Source organism: Pezoporus flaviventris, unplaced genomic scaffold (genome assembly GCF_033815535.1).
Source record: "Pezoporus flaviventris isolate CSIRO_AGI_PZ_B2104156 unplaced genomic scaffold, CSIRO_AGI_Pfla_v1 ptg000213l, whole genome shotgun sequence".
NCBI classification, from domain to species: Eukaryota; Metazoa; Chordata; class Aves; order Psittaciformes; family Psittacidae; genus Pezoporus; species Pezoporus flaviventris.
The window spans coordinates 1473161-1495454 of record NW_026892761.1 but is presented as its reverse complement, the minus strand read 5'-3'; the positions used below and the strand labels follow the sequence as shown (position 1 = coordinate 1495454).

Sequence of the window (22294 nt, the reverse complement as noted above, 5' to 3'; positions counted from 1 at the left end):
CCACGTGAGGCAGAGACATCCCATCTACACTTCCACTGACTGCCTCCAGTTTCAATAACTAGAGAGTAAAACCGAGGTAAAAGAAGGTCAGAGAGGTTGGAAACAGTGGTGTATGGCCAGAAGTAAAGCAAACTGTGGCAACGTCCATTTAGAGGAGTCATTTGCTACGGTTGGAAATGGAACAGTGTGAGCAACGGAACCAAACTGCCTCTGGGCGCGCTCACCTTCTGCAGGCACTCCAGCACCTTGGCCATGTAGGCTTCCTGGCAGGCATAGGGCTGGAAGGGGAACTCCACCGTGATGCCGTTCACCGTTATCCTGGGCATGCTGCCCTGGGAGCACCTGCAAGGCAGCGGGACCCGGGGGGGGGGGGGGGGCCGCGCAGAGCGAGAAACGGGGAGCGGGTGGGGTTCAACGTGCACGACGGAACACCCAAAGACCCCGTTTTCACCTCGTGCTTCGGGACGGTACCGGCGGACCCGGGCTGGGGGCTCACAGCACCCGGGGCCCGGCACCGAGGGCCCCCGCCCGCCCGCCCCGTCGGACACAACCGGCGCTCACCTCCCGCTCCGCCGCGCGCAACGCAATCCTCCCGCCAAGGTCACGTGGCCTGCTTCGCGCTTACGCGAGAACTTATCCGCCGCCGGCCGCTCTCGCGAGAGCTGCGGCGTTGCCATGGGGACGGGAGCGGGGCGGCGGGGCCGAGCATGGCGGCGGGGTAATGGGGGCTTGGAGTTGCTGTTGTGGAGGCCCGAGAGGCACCGGGCAGGAGGGGAGCGAGGCCGGAGGGGTCCGCAGAGGCAGAAGGTTGGCGTTTTGGTTGCTAAAAGCAGCAGAGCGGCTGCAAGGATGCTGGAGAGGGGCTCTTCATCAGGGAGTGGGGCGATAGGACCAGGGGTGATGGGTTCAAACTGAAACGGGAGATTTAGGTTGGATCTGAGGCAGAAGCTCTTCCCTGTGAGGGTGCTGAGGCGCTGGCACAGGGTGCCCAGAGAAGCTGTGGCTGCCCCATCCCTGGCAGTGTTCAAGGCCAGGTTGGACACAGGGGCTTGGAGCAAGCTGCTCCAGTGGAAGGGGTCCTTGGAGCTGGAGGAGCTTTAAGGTCCCTTCAACTGAGACAAGGAGGCACAAAAGTACAAAATGTAATCAGCTCTAAGTACTGTTAAGTTTGATGGCTTTGTAATGGAAAATAACTGCGGTGCTTGGAGGTAGTTGACACAGTTTCAGGCCCTCAGGGCCTCAGTACAAAAGGTGTGAGAAAAGCAGACTAGAAGGACAGGACCTGGGGATGGGGAGTATCCCAGACTAGCAGATGTCCAGAATGGGAGCAGTTAAACTAACTGGTAAGTAGAGGCCAGGGTGATTGCTACGTCTGTAATGTTAATTAAGCTTGTTGGGAAAAGTAAACGACCCTTAAAGACCACCACATTTTGTATGCATGCAGGAAACCTTTTGGAAAATGATGTAATATGCTCAGTGACCACATGAGGATGACCTGTATAGCCATCCGTGGACGCACGCTAGGAGGAGCTATCCCCCGTGTCTCCCGGCGCCGCAATAAAGAATACCTGCTTGTCAACTCGAAACTCTGTTGGCAAGTTTGTTCCTGGAGTTTTCTCCGAATCACAACCTAAGCCGTTCACTAAGTGTGAGTCTATGATCACATCTCATTCTCCTGCCCTTTTCACAGGTGAAGGTGGCAAACCATGGCATGAAGGGGGTGCAGTACAAACCCCATCCCATTCCCCAGCTGAGTGCCCTGTGTCAGGGTGTGATTTCTCTGTAGGTGCTTCTCCTTCTCTTCCATGACTGGAAAGGTTAAAACCAAGGAAAAAGCTGAACTCTTTTAGTTATTTGGAACTGGCTGCAGCTTTCCCCTTTTTTGTGCCATTCCTCTTGGAGCCGGATGAGCTTTAAGCTCCATTCCAACCTTAACCATTCCATGATTCCTAAAGCCTCTCTGCCCTGTTTGGTCCCCCTGGAGCATCTCCCTTCATAACAGCTCAGGTGAGATGAGTGACCAGCAGTGCCCTGACCAGGATTTGCCTCCAGGTCACTGCTGTGCTTTGTGCTGTGCGTTGCTGCCCTTCAGCACTGCAGCCTAAGGAGGAGGCAAAGCACTGCAGCGTCCATTGTTGAAGCTCAGCTTGGAAGGTACAAGGGTTTCTGTGTCATTACGTTGAGCCTTGTAGCATCTGCATTCAGAACAATGCCTCTTGTTAGCGGTGAATGTGCTGCCCCTTTGTTCCCTGCTTTCCCTCAGTGTGATTCTTGCAGCTTTCAGCTCCCATGCAGTGTTGGTCGCACTTGCTGGTCCCCGATGTGTTTTGGTGGGCCCTGAGCTGCTCTGGACTGGTGAAAACGCACAAGGATTTTAATAAATGGGTAGCCATTGGATCCCCCAAACCCCATCGTCTGCAGCTAAATGAGGAAGACACTAAGACAAAATACGTGCATCTCTATGTACTTTCTATGACTGCATCTCACGCCATTCGATGGTGACCGCATAGATGTAGACCAGGATGAGGCTTGTTTAATGCTAACTTGAAGATGCATTTATTCCCAGCGAGCTGCACAGCCTGTTTCTATGTAGGAGTGTTCTGATATTTAAAGAAAAATAACTATTGAAAGGAATATATGGCATCTGTTCTCAAACTTCTTGGACATTGCAGGTGTTGGGATAGGGGAGTTTACGGATGTTGCTGTTGGGTCACCGGCCTTTAAGCTCCTTGAGCTGAACTTGCCTGGATTGCAGACTGACTTTAACTGTAGCAGCTGGGCTTGAGAGCACCGAGTTATTCCTCCGGAGTTCCATGCAGAACGTGACAACTGATTTTGCTCCTGTTTCTGCCTGTGGGCTCTTTAACTTGACGCCAGTTGCGTGAGATGGAGCTGCAAAAGAAACGGCTTTGTAAAGGTTGCGAAGTGAGAGCGTGGGATGAGGTATTTATAGTGGAGGATAAAGGTTTAAAGCTCCTAAATACATGGACTACTCTGTCATTATTTCCTGTGAATGCCCCTTTCCTTCACTGAAGGATAACACCGTGGTGTGTCAGATCAGATTATTGCAACGTATTTCAGTGATGATTGAAGCAGTGTTAGCTCTGTGAGAGGCGAGCTGGAAGGTAACCAGACCCAAAGAGGCAGGATGAGTCAGCAACGCACTGGTGTCCAGCAGCAAACGTGACTCAGCACCGGCTGAGTGCTCCTTACCCTCCGGGGGGGTTCTTCTCTGCACCACTTACCTTAGGTGACCAGGGCTGCAGCATCGGCGTTGGTGAGGCTTCGTCAGCACCATGTGCCAGTTCCTTCTGAGAACAGGGGAAACTGAATTTGTGAGATTAAAGAGAAATATCTATCTCTTATTAAGGTTGCAAAAGAATTGGGGAGGTTTACTGAAGATACAGCTTCTGTTTAGGACGGCATACAGACCTGGTAAATAAAGGTGTTGGTCTTAGAGCTGGATTGTTGTTGTGGCATTTGTGTCCCTAGGATGAACCTTGAGTTATTTTAAGGATAGAGTTTGGAAAGGGAGGAAGAGAAGGAAGAGGAAGGGATCAAAAGAAAATTGTCAGAGCAGCACAGAGGATTAGAGCACAAGAAGCACACTTGTAATTACCTTTTGGGGCTGCAACCACATCCAGCTCCAACCCCTGCCACGGACAGGGACCCCTTCCACTGGAGCAGCTTGCTCCAAGCCCCTGTGTCCAACCTGGCCTTGAACACTGCCAGGGATGGGGCAGCCACAGCTTCTCTGGGCACCCTGTGCCAGCGCCTCAGCACCCTCACAGGGAAGAGCTTCTGCCTAAGAGCTCACCTCGGTCTCCCCTCTGGCAGGTTAAAGCCATTCCCCTTGGCCTGTCCTTTCAGGCCCTTGTCCAAAGCCCCTCTCCAGGTTTCTTGTAGCCCTTTCAGGTATAGTAAGGCTGCTCTAATGAGGAGGGTGATCTTGAACCATACACGCTTCAGCCTGCTGGCTTTAAGATAACCTTTCAAGCCTGAAAGATTCAACCCAAGGAGAAAGTAGAAGGTGTTGCAACTACAAAAGAAGCCTTGGACAGAACCGGGAGCGGTCAGGGGTAATGAAAAAGTTCCAGTTCCAAACATGCCCTGAAGGTTTGTGGATAGTGTTAATATTAGTCTGAATCAGACCTACTTTCTATAACATTTTTTTTTCTTCATTTATATACACCATTATAGGAATAGGCCACATGGAGATTGGGGGAAAAATAAGGAAAAAGGGAAAATCTCTGTCTTTTTGACTGAATTTAGTAGTCGCTGCCAGGGCCAAGCCAGAGCACCAGCAGCTACTCACACAACCTCTAGTTCCCTGCAGCACTGGGATTGTTTGGGAGTGTCTGCATTGCAGCGTGCTGGGAGATTCAGGATGTTCCTGAGCAGAGGGGACATGCAGCAGCAGGATAACACCAGGGCCTGGGGGGGATTCCAGACCCTGAGCTGGGCTCAGTGCAGCCGTGTGGCATAGGGACTGCAAAGGGTCCCTTGGTCCCAAAGGTGTGTGTGATGCTCTGTAGGCACAGATGCACTGGCCCCTAGCAACAGCCACTAATGGAAATGGTAGGAATGATAGAAAACAGAATAGAGAAGGAAAAGAAAAGAGGTTCTGATGCCTGCAGACAGGGAGAAGAAACCCAGAGCAGCCCCACTGACATCAGAAGGCTCCATTCTGCTCTTCCTCCTTTACTTTTACAGCAGTTTCCACCCCAAAACTGTAGCCCTTTTTGTGCCCCAATGCAAAAACATAGATACCTAAATATGTTGAGCCTGCCTGGGATCCTTCCTCCCCTTGCTGTCTGCCTAAAGCTGGTGCAAGGTTTGGGGTGTGTGTTTTTCACCTCAGCCTAAGCTAAGGCAGAGCCCAGCCCTTGCCCTGCAGGTGAGCACCGCCTTGGAGTGGATGGTTTAAAACAAACAAACAGAAAAACCCATTATTTCTGCTTATTTCTGCTTTCAGCAAAGGAAAAAGCTCATTGAGAGCAGAGAAGAAAGGGAGGAAGAGGAGGAAAAAGCATCTTCCATCAGCGCTGGGCTGGGTGTGTCTCTGCCCCCCCCCCCCCCCTTGCTGGGTCTGGGTTTCTGGCAGGCATCTTTGCCTGGGAGGGATCTGCTGTCAGAGCCACCCAGGAAAGGAGGCCCGATCCACTCATTAATATTCCAAACTAGTGACCCTTCTTCTTCTTCCCAGCCCTTCCCTTTCTGTGGGCTCTCCCTGCCGCGGATGGCTGCAGCCCCCTCCAGCTGAGCCGATCCTCCCTCCCCGCAGCATTGCAGCACCTCCGCAGCTCCCTGCGCTCCTGCTCCTGCAGCACCCGCTCTGCTCCGCCGCAGCAGCATGGCCAGCACCGTCTCAGGTAGGACAGGCATCTTTTAGGGTGCTCAGCAGCGATGCTCTTCTAGAACCATCAAGGTTTTGAGAGGGTTTTAGCGTTTATTCTGTGGGTTTGGGGTGGTTTTTTCCCCTGTGTGTTTCAGGGGAGTTCTCTGAGGAGGAGGCAGCGGGTACGGCAGCATTGTTCCCCTTCCTCCCCCATACACACACCCCTCTGATGCAAGATAGCAGGTGGGCTTTTTATTTTAATATGAATACACATGTGATAAAACTTGCCACTGTAAAATATTGCTGCCGTTCCATTGTGCTGCACGAGGATGCTGCTGCCTGATGGTTAATTGTTATCTCTGTATCGTGATACAGCTGGTTTTCCCCTAAGAACCGTTTAGATGCTGTGTAGCTGGATGCAGAGAAATGAGAAATCGCATTTTGTTTTGTGAAGAGCTTGTATTGCCTAAAGGGGAAACGGAAAAGAAAGACACAGACAAGAGACTGACAGCAATGCCCTAGAAAATCCCCCAAACCCAAATCCTGGATGGGTTTCTGTGTATTCCCAGGGCTTCCCATCCCCGGATTTCTTCTGCAGCTCCCATTCCTCCCTGAGAAGGTGCTATAGGGGAGCGGTCCTCTGATGGCGTTGGGAGAAATGAAATGCTGCAAGGGAAGCCCTTCCTCCCTCCTGCAGCAGTGATGGGAATGGCAGCGCGGCTGCCCAGCAGCCTGGGGCTGGGCTGCAGGGTGGCAGTCTGCCCTCGGGATGCTGCGCTGCTTCGGTCCAGCCGGTCCCTAAAGACCTGTCTTGTCCCTTTTAACTGGAAAAGAGGGGTTCAAATGGCTGGAATTGGGAATGGGGGTGAAGAGAAGAAAAGCCTGCAGTGGTACAATGAACGGTGGGTGGGTTTGGTGCGGTTAGAGGGTTCTTTTCTTGAAAATGCCAAAGTTTCCTCTTGGAATTCTGAATTCTGCAGTGTAGAAAGAGGAGCTTGGGTGGGGGAAGGTAAATCCTGGAGGGCTGGGCTGGAGGGCTTGAACAGGAGCTGCAGACAAAAAGGAAAAGCAAGCAGTGCTTTGTGCCCCCCAAGGTAGGGAAGCAGCCAGAAGGAGACCAGGCAACACTTCTTGCTTCCTTCCCTGGCCTTTGCCGTGATTCCTGCTGTGCATTTTCTATCCCTTTCTCCTTTTAAAAGACTGATAGACACAGGGGAGAGAAGGACAGAGAGATGGAGGGGTGTGGGGGACGTGTGAGGATGCAGCTGATCCTGACCCTGCGTGGGCTTTGCATGCAATGAAGGATGATAAAGCAGTGCTGTAAAAACATGTGTCTCTGATAGAATATCTCTGGTTATTGAACACATTTCTGTGAGGATCTGGGTCTTGGTGAACGTGCGCAGCGGTGCCCACACGGGAGGTCCCACCCATCCTCCTGCTTTCCCTATGGAGCAGGATTGGACCTTGTTTGCAGGGTGGGGTGGGAGGGAACGGCTCAGCCTCACCAGCCATCTAACCCAAGGTTGCATCGAACTTGAGATGGACGAGGGTGAAACACATGGAGGTGTAATGTGCGTTATCCAGCTGGTGCATTCTCACCCTCCCAACCCACTGCATATTTCATCTTCCCCAGGATGCAGTTTTGCTGTCAAAGGAGACTTAGGATCATCAAGAAAGGTGTGTTTTAGGGAAACCACACTCCTTATGGCTCAGATCAAGTAGGGAAACAGTTCCAAGGGGTAGGAAGTCATGAGAAACCAGTGCTGTGCCAGGAGAAAGGAGAATAGGGCAGTGTTTGCCAAGGGGGGGGAGCAGAGCTGAGCCTCGCCCAGCTCCCTGAGGGGAAGCAGCTCCCCATCACCTACAGCACTTCAGAGAGAGACATGGAACAGCAGGAGAAAAAGGCGAGCAAATCCTTACATTAAGGATGGAATCTTGTGTGCTTGCTTTCTTATTTCCTTCTTTATTCACAGCAAAAGCGAATCCATGCCGAGGGGAGAGCAGCTGCAGTGTCTGCAGCTGATGCCCAGGGGCTCATCCCCCTGGGGAGGATGTTATTGGGTTTGTTCAAACACACGCATCCCTGGGATGAAAAGAAAGGGGGAGCAGCCCCTGTCTTGTCTCCCCACCACCACAGGGGCCATGGCTGGGTGTTGGTGGCTGCTGTGGGTGCAGGAGCAGTGGGTCGGCAGCACATGCTCAGTGCAGGCTCAGCTGCGGTGCTGGCCCTGCTGCCGGGCAGCCCTTGCAGGGCAGAGCCCTCACACCTCCTCCCCGAGCATCCTCACCAGGCTTTGTGCCTTTGTACCCCACCAGAGCCGTGTCTGGCTGGATCCTGTGGGGCTGCGTAACCTTCCCCATCATTTGTAGGCATCTGGGTTGAGCAGAGACAGGAGGTTATGAAATGATGCAGTAAGGTGACAGCCTCCAGGGCTTTTCTCTGACAGTGGCACGTCTGAGAAGGTGGAGCCAGGAGGAAACACTGGTTTGTCATTTCTGGCCTCACGAATGGGCAATGAATGTGCTGTGACAGAGCCTGGGAGTTTCCCTTCCTACACTGAACAGTTGTGTGACTTTGTGTAGGTCTGGGTTATCCCTTTTCTGGATGGTATTGGTGTGCAGCCAATGGCATTGACCTGTCCTGACACTTCTGAAGATTCAGGGTCTTTTCTGTCCAGCTCTCCATCTCTCTATTCTCAAGAAAATCACTGTTTTCTTTTTCTTCAGGTGTTGATGGAGTCTATATGGCCTTAGAAATGTACGGTGCTTTTATTGGGATTTCAGTTTTACAAGCCAAAAGAATCTATTGTAGGCACTTTACATATATAAAAGTATACAATTTTTGTATGTTTTATTATCTAAAGCATATTACCACTGTATCCAAATGAGGGATCTAAATCCTTAGGAAATACTTGTTCTTTGTAAAACAAAAATCATATCTTCCCTGATGGCACCATGTACTCTGATCAGGACAAGGCTCCTGTCTTTGTCTCATGAGCTGTGGCCTTACCTGGTCCCCAGCTCCTCTGTAGCTCTTTGTCTCATCCAACCCAACCTGTCCGAACCCATGTTTGCACAACCACTCTGGGGCATCTGCCTCCATTTGGCTTTTTCATCTGCCTTCTCAAGCACCCCAGGCCATGCTTCCCTCCTCCTTGACAATCCCCTCCCAGCCCCGGGTCTCTGCAGCACAACCTGGGCCCTTCCCTCTTCCCGAGCCCATGGAAGAGGAGATTCCCAGGTTATTTTCCAGAGATCAGCCCACACGTTCCAGAGCTCCACCTTGAGTGATTTGCTAATCCATTGGCTGTGCCTAGCGTGGTTGATGTGTTCATGAGCTGCCAATGAAACCCAGAGGGGAGGGAACCAGTGACTGGAAACTGTTCCTGGGTGATAGTTTAGCAGATGCCTGACAGAAGGCACAGTAAAGCCACGCATCTGCCTGCTCCCATGGGAGATTCCACATGAGCCCACAGTAACTTCTGGGCCTCGGATCTCACGGTGAGATGGTGAATGGCATCAGTGAGGGGCCCAAGTGCTGTGCTGAAAAGAGCCCATGAGTGTTTTCTGGTGGTGTGAGCTCTGCTGATGTGGTTTTTGGAGCAAGAAGTTGGAGGTGAATTAGACTGAAGTGAAGGCCATTGCTTTTAGGATTAGGTGAGAACATTTGGAGTCTGCTGTTCTCATAAGGCTTATCGAGCCTATGGTTGCTTTGGTTGTGTATGTGGCACTGCAGTCTTTGTGCTGATGGACCTGGTTCCCTGTCTCTGCAGCTTCACCTTCTGTTTGTGCTTTAGCAACATTTATAATTGGACTATTCTCATTATTTCAGGATATATTATTCTTTATGGAAGCAATTATTTCTTCTCCAAAGTTATCTTTGCAAACCAAATTATCTGCTTGTAACAACCTTCCTTTGACCTTGCTATCAGGCACAGCACATCCAGCCTCATCCATTGAAACTGCCTGAATTCACATAAATGAGTCCTGCTGTGCCTCTGGTTCATTAGGAATGACTCAGTATCAGTGTTGTGCTTCAGTGGCTTCACTCTGTTTTGCTGGATGTCATTTACCACTGAACAAAAAGCCAGGCTGCTCAAGCAGTCTGTGGCTTAATTTTATCTGGTGAGGAAGCAGAGAAGAAAAGCTTTCATGATTAATAGGTGCTGATCCCACTCTCCAGGCACATCACGAATGGGAAGATGCAGAGGTGCATCTCCTGTACTGGAGCTGCTCTGGGAGCCGCTGGGTAGGGTCCCTGGGGGGTTAACATGGAGATAAACGCTTGGCATGGATAAATGCTGTACACAGAGCTCATGCGAAGCAGCAGGGATCTGGATGCGCAGTGTGTTCTGTGCAGCACTAGAGGGAGCACAGGGAAGGAGTCACTGGAGGGAAAGAAAGCTGGGAGCATCCCTACTCTCCTGGGGAACGGTGATCAGCCTTCTTCCCCTTGCAACAGGCAGAAAGTAGTTTTGTCCACACAACGTGTATAGCCCAGAGAAAGGTCAGATGAAGAAACTTCCTACAGATGAATTGTTGCCTGGGGTGGAAAATGGAATGTGTGCAGAGCAGGACACGACTGTGCAGATTCCAGGGCACAAGTATTCAGAAATGCTGAGGATCTGCCTCCCTCTTTTTAGGTAGGATTGTAGCTTAATCATAGAATCCCAGAATCCCGGCCTGGTTTGAGTTGAAGGGATCTTAAAGCTCCTCCAGCTCCAACCCCTGCCACGGGCAGGGACCCCTTCCACTGGAGCAGCTTGCTCCAAGCCCCTGTGTCCAACCTGGCCTTGAACACTGCCAGGGATGGGGCAGCCACAGCTTCTCTGGGCACCCTGTGCCAGCGCCTCAGCACCCTCACAGGGAAGAGCTTCTGCCTCAGAGCTCAGCTCAGTCTCCTCTCTGGCAGGTTCAAGCCATTCCCCTTGGCCTGTCCCTACAGGCCCTTTTCCAAAGCCTCTCTCCAGCTTTCTTGTCGACCCCCTTTGTTATTGGAAGGTACTTAATTTTCTGTAACTCCTACAGTTATTAAATTCTCAATTTATACAGCTCCAGTATTTGTGATGTTCCACCCCAATTCTAATACGAAAGCAGTGAAGCGGTATGACTTAGTGATGAAGACCATACCAGAGTGAACAAACCTTCTGCTGATCCTTCTGTTGCAGTGTTTGCCTAATCAGAAACATGAAGCATCAGTAATTCATACCAGGGTGAGCCGCCTGGCCCAGTACTCTACCCATCAGTGAGACAAAGCTCTTGTTGCACCTCTGAGACCCAAAGTGATGCACTGGTATGAAGTCCTTCAGGAACTGAGCCAGCCTTTCTAATTCATACACATACCCAGTGTTTGCTCCGTGTAAGCTGAATTTTTACTGAATTAGCAAAAGTAAAAATGCAAATAAATGCTTACATAAGAAGTTCAGCATTTCCTGTCTAATTGTTCTTATGTACCTTTGGGCACTGGAAGACACACGGTCTTTCCTGGAAGGGATTTGTTGGCCACGTCATGTTCTGTCCAGTCAGCTATCTCTTATCTTGGTTCCAGGGTTTTGTCCACTGGCATAAATATGTTCTCAAAACCTTCTATCTGTTGGCAAACATGAGTGCAGGCACTTCTGAAGTATGTTTTAGTGCTGAGGTTTGCAGTGCTGATCTTGTACCCCTGAAGAGTTTTTGAGCATGCTCCTTCTGGTCTTGCTTGGGTTTGATCTTCATTGACACAGTCTCCTACATAGCGAGCCGGGGGTTATGTTTCTGACTTTGATTTCCTGAATCAGAGGATCTGCTTTTTCTTATTTTAGCCTTTTAACAAAGCGTTGGACACACAGACCACCTATTGCCTGTCATGGAGTGAGTCACATCAAAGGCATGTGAGGACAAGGGCATCACTGTGGATGTTTCTGTGTCCCAGGGGTGTAACCTCCTGGACCGGGGGGGGGGATCAGGGGCCCATCTGTTTCTGGGGACATGGATCAGGGGTGATTTCTGCTGGGGTCGGTCCTTCCTTTTCCTCATGCCGGACCCCAGCCTGGGGGTTCCCCCGGGGGTGGTGCTGAACGGACAGCTCCGGGCCGGGCCCGCGGACCCTCCCGGTACCGGCCGGGGTCTCTGTCTGTTGCCACCATTCCCGTTCATCACACGTTGTCTCTGCTGCTTCTTCCTCCTCAGGGAAGGACCCCTCACACTCCTCCCTGCTCCAGCACGGGCTTCTCTCTCCATGGAGCCACAGGTCCCGGCAGGAGCCTGCTCCAGCGCAGGCTTCCATGGGGTTACAGCCTCCTTCGGGGATCCCCCTGCTCCAGTGTGGGGTTCTCCATGGGCTGCAGGTGGGGATCTGCTCCCCTGTGGACCTCCATGGGCTGTCTCCCCGTGGTCTGCACCACAGGCTGTGGGGGAATCTCTGCTCTGGTGCCTGGAGCATCTCCTCCTCCTCCTTTTTCCCCTACCTTGGGATCTGCAGGGCTGTTTCTCTTCCATATTCTCCATCCTCTCCCTGGCTGCAATTGGTCCTGTGCAGAAACTTTTCCCTTTACTTACATTTGTTATCCCAGAGGTGCTACCATCACCACTGATGGGCTCAGCCTTGGTCAGCAATGGGTCTGTCTTGGAGCTGGCTGCATTAGGTCTGTCAGATGCAGGGAAGCTTCTAGTAGCTTCTCACGAAAGCCACCCCTTTGGCCCTGCTACCAGAACCTTGCCATGCAAACCCAATGGCTCTTTGGGATCTACCCCCACTCATGTCCAGGCCCCGGCAGCTCCCAGCCCTTCTGCCCAGCCCTGTGCTCACATGCAGCTAATTGCATCTGATGGCTGGCTCCAGCCTCGGGAGGAGGATGAGCAGCACTTGCACCGCTCATTAAAGCACTGCTGCAGCTCAATGGAGCGGTCTCCTTTTGTCTTCTTGCTCCTTGTCATTCTAATTGACAGTGAGGGATGGTCAGTTTGCTCTGCAGAAGGGAAAGCCAGACAGGGAAGATCCCAATGGACTGGAGGCAGCTGTGAAAGCACTACAGCAGCCCTCCTGAAAAGCAGGGACCACTGCAGCATCCACTCATCTGCACCTAGGACCATGAAATCAGCGTTAGGCAGACCTACTGGCATCCAAGTAATGAAATACACAGCACTGTGCTCAGTACCAAGTGCTAGGAGATGATTAAATGAGCGAGTCGGGAGTTTGACACATCTCTTAACGTCTTGGTTTCACCCAGGACCAGACATAATGCTGGATCAAGGACCCCAGGTTTATATTAATGGTAATGTCTCTCATTTAGTGCAGGGGACCCTCCTCAGGGCTCTTGGCAGCACCTTGTGAGACATGTTAGCTTCCTGCTGCACACTGCAACGTGTAGCACGATGCAGCACACTTTTTGTCCTTAAGAACAGCATCACAGATGTCCTGCTCTGTGGCTGGCACTGCTGATGTAAATGTTCCTGTTTGGTTTGTGTTAAAATCAGTGTGGAGCAAGCTAAAAAAGTGGTGAGTAAAGAGCTGAGCTTCAGGGACTGCCTTTAGCAAAGGGAAGGTGTTAACTGGGATGAGGTTCTGTGCCTAGGAAGAAAAACAAGTACAAGTCTGAAGCAGGGGTGTGAACCCAGCCTAGTAGCTGCAGGAAGGCAGAGGAGATGATCTGAAAGGTGTTCCTGGGTGGTACAGAGGATGATGCTTCTTTCAAAGTCGTTCTGTTTAATGCCTCTTCCTAGCACTTAGTTCTGAGGATTTCCCTTCCCTGGCCTGTGGAGGGTCTTGCTATGCAGGTGGCTTGGGCAGCCCAGCTGCAGGGTCCCTCTGGCTGGAGGTGACAACTGGAGCTGGGTAAGGAAGGGGCAAACCAACGCCAGAAGCACAAGGACATGTGGGAAACTCAGGTCGAGCAGGGGAATGCTGTGCCCTGTGTGGTGCCAGCAGGAGGAAGGGCAGCACAAGGATGCTTAGGACAGGTTTAGCAGGACACGCAGCTGTGAAGGGTATCCCCATGTGCCTGGGTGTTCCCAAAGACTCAGCCTAAGGCAGAGGCAGCAGCCCCCATTGCCGAGCCTCAGGTGCTGACCTGCAACATAGCAGTGATGCTGTGAGGGCTATGCTCTTGATAAAGACCATGACAGCCTTGATAGAGCACTCTCTGTTTCCAAGTCCTATTTGGAGGCTGTCAAGTGTGTGCTATCGGTTCGCTGTCTTAAATGTGCTAAGCTCCAAACATACAAGGTGAGGTTTGCCCCAGAAACAGACCCACCATGAGCTGGGGGTGCTGCTGATCACTGAGCCCCAGGAATGAGCTCCCAGCCCAGAGAGATCGTGTATCCCCCCTCCTCCTCCTTTGCAGAAGGTTGTGGGAATGGTGTTTCCTGTGATTGCAGACCAGTAGCGAGCTCTGCCTGCGTGGGCCAAGGTGGTGACAGAATCCACTGCTCTGCTTCTGCAGGGAAGGAGGAACCTCGGGGAGCTGGTTCCAGCACGTCCCCCGGCAGCAGCACCCTGAACCATTTCTGCACTCCAATGCCCACTTGCTCTCCACGTTGCTGCCTCTTCTCCCTGCTGGCAGAACTGCTGAACTGTGAAATATCCCTGACTTGCCAGGGGTTAAGCAATGTTTCCAGGCACTGATGGGCATGCAAGCGGGATGGAGGGAGGGTCTGTCCTGATGTGGTAACTGCACAGGCCGCAGCGTTTCAGCTCCATTGGAAGGAAAATCCTGCACTCAGACCTTTAGCTGTGCTAAATCCCTGCAGCTGATTTGATCCGCTCTAGAACAGATGCTCCTTGGGCACCTTTTTGCAAGCTACGGCAGCCTGGAAAAGCCCCCATAGAGTCTGGTAGCTACAAATGGGTTTCCTTGTGTCTACTTGCGTCACTTCTCCCTGAAAAAGAGCTGCCTCTGCCACCAGACTCTGTTCTCATTGCTGCTTTGTGTTTTTCAGCCTACAAGGAGAAAATGAAGGAGCTGTCTCTGCTCTCCCTCATCTGCTCCTGTTTCCACACCCAGCCCCATCCTAACACCATCTACCAGTATGGAGGTACGTACATTGGCGTGATGTTCCTGCAGGCAACGTGGGAGCTCATCCCGGAGGAGCAATCCGTGTCTCAGCCTGGGATCCTGCTGTTCAGTCTCCTTTCACAGTTTATTCTATTAACCTTACATGTATTTCCCCAGTTGCCAGCTTGCAGGGTCTGTCTGCTTCAAACTGGGGTGGTGTCCAAGGGGTTAACAGCAAGAGGGCCTTCCTGTAATTGTGCTGTGAATCTTAATTATTGCATTGCCATGGGGGGATGAAGCTGATCACTAATAGGGGAACTTTGGGGATAGAATAAAATCACCCAGGTCAGGACATGGGAACCCCCTAATTCCTGTGCAAAGAGCTCAGTGCCCTCAGGTAGATGCTCTCCTGAGTGTCACAGATCCACAGAGTCCCTGTTTTTCTCCCCCCACAAAGATATGGAGGTGAAGCAGCTGGATAAGAGGGCATCAGGCCAGAGCTTTGAAGTGATCCTGAAGTCCCCTTCAGATTTATCTCCTGAGAGCCCGATCCTCTCCTCCCCTCCCAAGAAGAAGGACCTGTCCCTGGAGGAGCTGCAGAGGAGGCTGGAGGCTGCAGAGGAGAGGAGGAAGGTAATGAGACATCCTGCAGCAGCAGCGTGATGGGTCCTGATTGCACCGAGCCCCAAAACTGCCTCAGCAGGACTGATCTAAGATGGGTGGGGAGAGTGTTCGTACACTTAGCACCATATCCCACTGTAAATTGTCAGGTGGGACGTGGAGTCATGGAGTGAGGTTCTGCAGCCTGGTTGAGGCAGGGAATTAGACCCCATCACCAGCCTCCTCCTGTTCTTAAACCCACACACTATGGGGCCTCTCAGTCCTCAGAACTTTTGCCTCAGAGCTCATCTCCGTCTCCCCTCTGGCAGGTTCAAGCCATTCCCCTTGGCCTGTCCCTACATCCCTTGTCCAAAGCCCCTCTCCAGGTTTCCTGCAGCCCCTTTAGGCACTGGAGCTGCTCTAAGGTCTCCCCTTCAGGAGCCTTCTCTTCTCCAGGCTGAACAACAAATGAGGTGACCCTGTGCCCACCCGCATTTCACCTCAGTTTTGCATCTCGTGCTCTCCCAGAGCATGGAGCTCCACAGACATTGCCCCATGGCAGGAAAAAGGGGCCAAAGCATCTTCCAAGCAAGAGCATTATGGGATGGAGGGGGGTGGCAGAGCGGTTTTGAGCACAGGAGACGGTCAGGAAGCCCCTCTGGGGAGTCAGAGGCAGGAAGAGCCTCTTGGGTTGCTTTATGGCTCTCCCGGTGCCTTGCCCCGGCAGACCCAGGAGGCTCAGGTGCTGAAGCAGCTGGCAGAGAAGCGGGAACACGAGCGGGAAGTGCTGCACAAGGCGCTGGAGGAGAACAACAACTTCAGCCGCCTGGCCGAGGAGAAGCTCAACTACAAGATGGAGCTGAGCAGGGAGATCCGTGAAGCACATCTGGCTGCCTTGAGGGAGCGGCTCCGCGAGAAGGCGAGTGCAGTGCCCCCCGGGAGAGGGCTGGGGGTGATTCCCAAGGGCTGGAACTGGGGGTCCGGTCCCTGCGGGGTTGTCTCAGTGTGATGGGCACAGGGGAACAGGCGTTTCACTGCTGGTGGAGCAGAAATAGGGGCGATGTGTCCTTCAAGGTCAATGGAGAAAATGCTGTCTTGCTGGTAAGCACAAACTCAAAGGCACAGGATCAGGGCCATCCCATGCCCATGGGCTGCATGGAGAGAGGGCTTTGCAGAAGAGGGGATGTGAACATGTTCGGTGTCGGTTCCCATCACCTCCAGGCTCCTGCAGATGTGATGCTTTGCTGCTTGCAGGCATAACCCACAGCCCTCACGGTGTGTCAGATGGGAAACCGGTCTCTTCTTTTGTCTGATGCAAAGCCAGTGTGCGGGAGAGAAGGGAAACAGAGCTCTCACAAGCAGACAGTATCATCCTGGTGTCGTCTCTCCCATCTCTGCAGGAACTGCACGCAGCTGAGGTCCGCAGGAACAAGGAACAGCGGGAGGAGATCTCCGGATAAAGGGCTTTTCTACACATCTAGCACCTGATTCCTGATTAACAAACCAACCAATCGACCAACCAACACATTTGATTTTGTTTGTCTAGATGCGACCTTCGATCCTCCATCCTTTCCCCCCCACTCCCCTGGTGTTCGTCCCCCAGCTACACGCTTCTCTATCTCTGCATCCTTAATGTCGGTACTTGTGAGGATTCACAGATCATAGGGACCTCTAAGCAGAATAGCAATTAGTTCACATGAAATAGAGAACCAATCGATCGATCAGTCAATCAAACAGCTTCTTTGGAGGGTTTTGTCCTTTTTTAAAAACCAATATTTCTTAAACTGATGTAAAAAGAAGAATTCATAAGATATTAATAAATTCAACCAGCAGTGTCACAGAGATACGGATTTCTTACCCTGGGGCTTTTACTCCTCTTGGTGTTTGCTCTGAGCCAAATAGCAGCTTCAGACTAAGTGGTAATTTGTGTGTGTGAGGTGGAATAGGGAAGAGCCCCGTGTTTGCCAGTAGTGGTAGGAGAGAGGAATGAGAGGAATGGATGGTGCAGGAGCCGTGGTGTGCAGAACCCCCCAGCTCTTGGCTGCATCTGGAGCCAGCCCAGGCAGGCAGTGATCCAGCGTCCTCATCTCTGCATGGTTCTTTGGTAGCCCGTGAGGAAGGAGGTGAGGGTCTCTGCCCAGAGCTGGTTGGCAGCAGAAGGGGCCAGTGGGCTGAGCCACCCTCTCCCCACAGGGCAGGGACTGAGAGGTCTTGGCCAGGCAGCCTGGGAGACCCACAGATGACGATCGCATCCCCAAATCCATGGGAGCCCTGGGAGAGGGTGCTCGGTCTGCAGGTCTCCAGTGCTCCCACAGCATGAGATTTCAGTCCAGTAGGAAAGCAAATCCAATAGAGAGGATGCGTGGTTGTGAAAGAGCCTTTTAGTGAACAGAATCATCCTCTTTCCCTCTTTCCAAAGAGGTGTAGGACTCCTCGGTGCCGTTAGGAGGCAGGACACACCAGCTGCCCGGTACCTCCAGCCCTGTGGCTTCAGATGAGGTGGAGCGACAGGGGAGCAATTCCACAGTAAGGGTAGAGAGATGTCCCCACACTGGTTCCTTGTCTAACTTTAGCTTTTCCAGACTTATTTATAAGACAAAATTGTCCCTTGATGGAGGTAGGGATGAGCAGAGAACACGTGAGCATAGCAGTGATGTCTGATGTAAATAGGTGACTGTCCATGGACTTCCTCATCTTCCAGTGTCACAGCTTATGGAGGTAGCCAAGGCCCCAGCAGCCACCATGCACTGCAAGGGACCCTGTGCTGAGACCCACAGACCTGCTCACCCTGCCCCAGCCTGGAGAAACTAAATGGAGATGTTGCATCTGCAAAGCAGGGAATGGCCACCTTCTGCAAGGACACAGTGCTTGGGAGGCAGCCCTGCTGGAGCACGGCCCTGCAGCAGCTTTTGCAGAGGATTCAGTGGAAGCTGCTTCTCTCTGAGGCACAAGGTAAAAGAATTCCCACTCTGAGCAGTGCTCGAGGTCACTGGGTTGTTAGCTTATAAAGGGAATAAAGGGAATAGGGCAGTGGTTGGGTCCCTCCACCCTGGCTGCCCTCGCAGAGCCTGGAATAAACCAAAGGGGCATCCAGGGCACTGAGATGTGTAATTGTTAATAACTGGTGTCCTCTGCTGTGCCTCCAAAGAGCCGTTCTGGGCACGGGATGCAGGATACGTGGGGAATGATGGAAGCAAACAAGGGGTGCAGCCTGGGCCTCCCCGGGGCTGTGCTCTGCTGGAAGCGATGAGGAGCTAGAGCAGATGAAGGGTTTGCCCAGGGAATAACGATCCCATTGCCCCTCTGAGAAAGGAATTTATTGCTGGGTCTGGTCAGAAGCTGACGTTTCTGTCTCCCCTGTGCTTTAATTAGGTAAAGGATCGATTTCAGCCTGGGGTGAGCACCAGGCAGGCACAGAAACCCCATGGAAAGCCAAAGAGAACAAAGCCCGGGGCTCTTTGCTCATCTCCCCAGGATTCCCAGCTGGATTTGGGAGGGATCCTTCAATGGCCAGAGTGTGATGGTAGGGAATTCTGCTCCTAAAGGGAAGGGCTACCTTATTCCTACACCCTCCGCCTGGGCTGGGAGGGGGGGGGATGACACAGGACTGTTAGAAAGCCCCAGTGCTGTCAGTGACTAAAAGCAAGTCATAGGATTTAGAGCAAGGAGGGCAAAGGGAAGGAAACTGAGGGTTGAATTTCTTAACAGTAGCTAATGATCAGTTTATAGTAGCAGCTGTCTTAGATGAGCATCATTGTAGAGCGGCATCACCTCCAGCATCACCTCATCGCGTAGTGGCAAGAACTTTTAAAGTGTTGAAAAACAAATGCTAATAATTTAAGAGTAACTTAAACAAAACTGTTTGTGTGTCAGAAATGGTTGAAGCTGTCAAGTGTCTGTGTCCCTGGTGGGATCTCAGAAGGTATCTGCAAGATATTAACCCTGTCCTACTCTCTGTGGTGCTGAGTGTTTGCTTGGTGTGTAATTCTGACCTGAGGCTTGTTGTAAATACTGTTTTTAGTACTATGATTATGATGATTATGATGATTATTATTACCAGAAATGTTGTACTCATGAGCAGGGGGTTAAAACAAGAGAAACGACCGTTCCCACTCCCTCCTGGGGGCTCAGATGGAGCTGGATGAGGCTGATGGCGCAGGCAGGGCGGGATGCTGGACCATGGAGCCGGAGGCAGCTGAGTCCTGCAGGCAGGGCAGTGGGAGCAGGGACAGGCTGCTCCTCAGGAAGGGCTGAGCGGTGGAACAGAGGTGATGCTTCAGTTCTCGAACATATGATTTAGTGTAAACCCAAAGCTCCCGGTGCCAGGGGTCCCGGCTGTGCCCAGGGGAAGCAGGAGGAGCCAATGAGGTTTGGTGTGAGCTGGAGGAGAAGTGGTTGATGGTGGCTTGTGCTGGTGAGAGCCATCCCCCTGAGCCTCCATTGACTCTCTGGGCTCGGTTCCTGCCTGGATCTCCCACCTCAGCCCTTTGCGCTTCCCCCTGCTTCCTGGAGGCCAGCCTGGATCTCAGGCAGGAGCTGATTCTTGCAATAGCTTTGCCTGGCAAAAAGTAATCCCATGGGAAAGGCACAGGAGTGGCCTGGCACACGGTGTGAGCACTGGGAAACTCAGTTTTCTCCCCTCCGTTGGGTCGGTGCTGTGAGGGCCAGCGGATGTGGCTGGAAAACGTGTTCCTGCAGGGAGGGATTTGCACCGGTAACATGGGGTACCCGCTGCCGAGATGCGCTGTGCCAAGGAAACCACCTCATCCATAGGAGAGGCAGAGCGATGTTTGCCCGGTGCCGGTGCATGTGACAGGGATTTAGGGAGCTCGGCGTTTGTCCAGTGCCACTGGACACTATCAGGGATTGCTTGGGCTGCACCAGTGCCCGTGGCTGTGGCTCTGTGCCCGACTGGCAGCACGTGGCATGGGCAGGGATGACAGTTGTTCCATGCCTTTCCATATCCCAGGGTTGTTAATGGTTGTGTGCAGCAGCATACTTCACACCTCGGTTGAGACTAATCAAGTATCCTCATTAACATCCTTACTGCCCCAGCCTCCCTCATTCCCAGCCCGTTCCCATGTACCAGGGTCACGGACATGGCATGAACCCCCCCATTCCCAGGACCACCTTCCTTATGATAAGGCTTGAAGTTCTTCCTTGATTCCCATAGATGTTTATAATCGAGCTTTGTAACTTGGCAGCCCCCTTTCTGCAGCAGCACATGGACACGAGACGTTGTGCCCGCTAGGGAGAGCATCCTCAAGGCGGGCGGCTGCATCCCTGCCTGGACCACGAAGGTGAGGGAGCAAAGAGATGGTGGCAGTTTATTCCATGCATGCGTATACCTTCCAAAGAGCACTCCTGGAGAAGGGCCCCCCATTAGGGCAGAGAAGCTGAAGCTGAATGAGCTCCCAGTTGAGCAAAGAGCTCAGCTCTCTCTGTAAATGGGGCCTTTCAAGGATGCTGCTTCTAGACTGAGCCTATTCCTTGTCTTCTTTCCGAGTCATTACAACCCCTCGCTGTAACCCAGACCTTTGAGCTGACCTCCCAGGGATGGCAGCACCTCACTGCATGCATCCTACCCTGGGGGTCGGTTGGTATCGCTGCTCCCTTTCCACTGTAGCCTTCAGCTTGCTTGCTTTTGCTTAGCCCGGCGTGACTCCGGCCTTGGCTCTGCAGAGCCTGTCTGTCTCCTGGGGCTCCTGGTATTCCCTCCCTCCCCATGGCTGCGCACACAGGGGCAGAGGTGGAAAGGAGATGTGCACATACCCCCTTCACACCACTTGAAATGAGTCAGGGAATGGCTGTTTACGGTGCTAGAGATTTCTTATTATCCATGCTAGGGATGAGAGGACAAAGCAAGACCAATAAGCTCCACCTTTGTAGTCAGTTGTCTTTAAGTAAAGCAGAAGAGGGGCACTGGCCAGTGGTTGGGTGCTCCAGGGTCCCCAGGGAAGCAGCGGGACCCACTGTGGCATCCCGGCACCCCCAGGCCTCAGTTTCCCCATCCCATGACAAGGGGATGCTGATGCTGGAACACAGGAGAGCCACCGCATCCAAACGGCTCTGAGAATGGGAAGTCCCAAAGGACGGAGCCCTGGTTCACAACTGGCCACCCTGGGGAGGAACCAACAGACCCATGGCCACAGGCAGAGGTTTGGGAGGCTGAGCTGTAACCCCAGGGCTCAGCACCCCGGGCAGGATTCACACCTTGGCAGGGTGGGAGCTGGCGCGGGGTCGTGGGAAGGGCTTTCCATCCCTCACAGAGCCTTGTCCGGTTCCCTTGGGTCAACCACGCGCATTTCATTGTCAACCTGAGGTTGTTGTTGTGCAGAAGAAGTGATCATGAAACAAAGACAAAAGGAAATAAAGTTGGTATGAAACCTGCGTCCATCTCTCTCCATCGCTTGGTTTAGCTCCGAGGCTTCTCTTTGTATTGTGAGAATACCAATAAACTGCATTAAATGGAAAACTGACCTAAAGGTTGGACAAAACGGACTCCGAGCACCTCTCTGCTAAATGAGTTCTTCGCACCCAGCATAAAGGCACAGAGACACACACTTTATCACTGCTTTCAGAGGAAAAACAGCACCAGCTGCTTAAAGGAGGGTGCTGACATCCCTTATGGAAAGGGGAGGGAATGCAAAGCCTTTCCAGAGGACGACTGAAAAGCTGTAAGGCAATTGCAGGCACAGTAAATCCAGACCTGGAAAGCGTGCGCTTCGGGTTTAAAAGAAGCTTTTGCTTCAGGAGCTTTTCCCAAGACACAAATTCCAGCCCAAACAGGAATTCTATTTCTGCAGCGTGCCCTTCCTGATTTTAGAGATAAAACCCTAAGTGCAAACGCAGCATCGCTCGCTTTTCCTCTGAGGTTTCCTACAGACACTGACCTGGGCTCTTAAAACCGGACTGGGTAAAGCAAAGCCTCTGCGTTTGGCTTAGGGAACAATCACAATCCTTGGTGCCATGAAATTCAAGGTGTATTAGAGACACCAAGCGTGGTCACCCTCTAAGCAGTTAATCCAGGTCAGACCCTTCCTCCCCTTGTGAGCTGAAGGATAAAAAGGCAGAGGAATGGGATCTGTCGGGAAGAGGGGGACGGGTGTTGCAGTGATGCTCCCACCACCCTCAGCCTCTGCCCACATGTGCAACCCTGCGGGGCCCAGCTCCCACAGGCAGCACTGAGAAGGTTTAGACTCGATGCTGAAGCCTTGGAGCAGACTGCAGCGCCCACCGAAAGGCTTCTTCAAGCATCAAAACTGGGCCAAGGGAGCAAAATATCTCAGGAACTCTTGGAACGATCCCTACAAAGCATCAGATCCCTACAAAGCATCAGATCCCTACAATGCATCAGATCCCTACAATGCATCAGTTCCTT

The 22294-nt window shown here is 52.3% G+C and overlaps 2 protein-coding genes across 3 annotated transcripts in view; one reads left to right on the top strand and one right to left on the bottom strand.

Moving 5' to 3' along the window:
• Nucleotides 1-576, bottom strand: part of RTEL1 (regulator of telomere elongation helicase 1) — a 50020-nt gene extending 49444 nt beyond the window's left edge. Inside the window, exons 1-2 of the mRNA XM_061442048.1 lie at nt 562-576; nt 225-342 (exon numbers count right to left, since the gene is read on the bottom strand). Of these exons, the coding sequence (XP_061298032.1) occupies nt 225-326 (102 nt within the window). The 5' untranslated portion in view covers nt 327-342; nt 562-576. The remainder of the gene's footprint in view (nt 1-224; nt 343-561) is intronic.
• A 4460-nt stretch (nt 577-5036) lies between these two features.
• STMN3 (stathmin 3) lies at nt 5037-21301 on the top strand. 2 transcript variants are annotated; one of them, XM_061442126.1, is made up of 6 exons: nt 5037-5054; nt 5207-5372; nt 14258-14353; nt 14771-14946; nt 15641-15832; nt 16314-21301. In XM_061442126.1, the coding sequence occupies exons 2-6, from the start codon at nt 5354-5356 to the stop codon at nt 16371-16373; spliced, it is 543 nt and encodes a 180-aa protein (XP_061298110.1). In that variant the 5' UTR covers nt 5037-5054; nt 5207-5353; the 3' UTR covers nt 16374-21301. The 2 variants fall into 2 exon arrangements, with proteins under 2 accessions (XP_061298110.1, XP_061298109.1); XM_061442125.1 differs by lacking the exon at nt 5037-5054 and having other exon boundaries at nt 5103-5372.
• The last annotated feature ends 993 nt before the right edge of the window (nt 21302-22294 follow it).

What these genes read in the sequence shown, in the direction of transcription:
- STMN3 (XM_061442126.1), top strand. An exon ending in CACCATCTACCAGTATGGAG is followed by an intron (nt 14,354 to 14,770) that starts GTACGTACATTG and finishes CCCCCCACAAAG; the next exon opens with ATATGGAGGTGAAGCAGCTG. An exon ending in CTGCAGAGGAGAGGAGGAAG is followed by an intron (nt 14,947 to 15,640) that starts GTAATGAGACAT and finishes TTGCCCCGGCAG; the next exon opens with ACCCAGGAGGCTCAGGTGCT.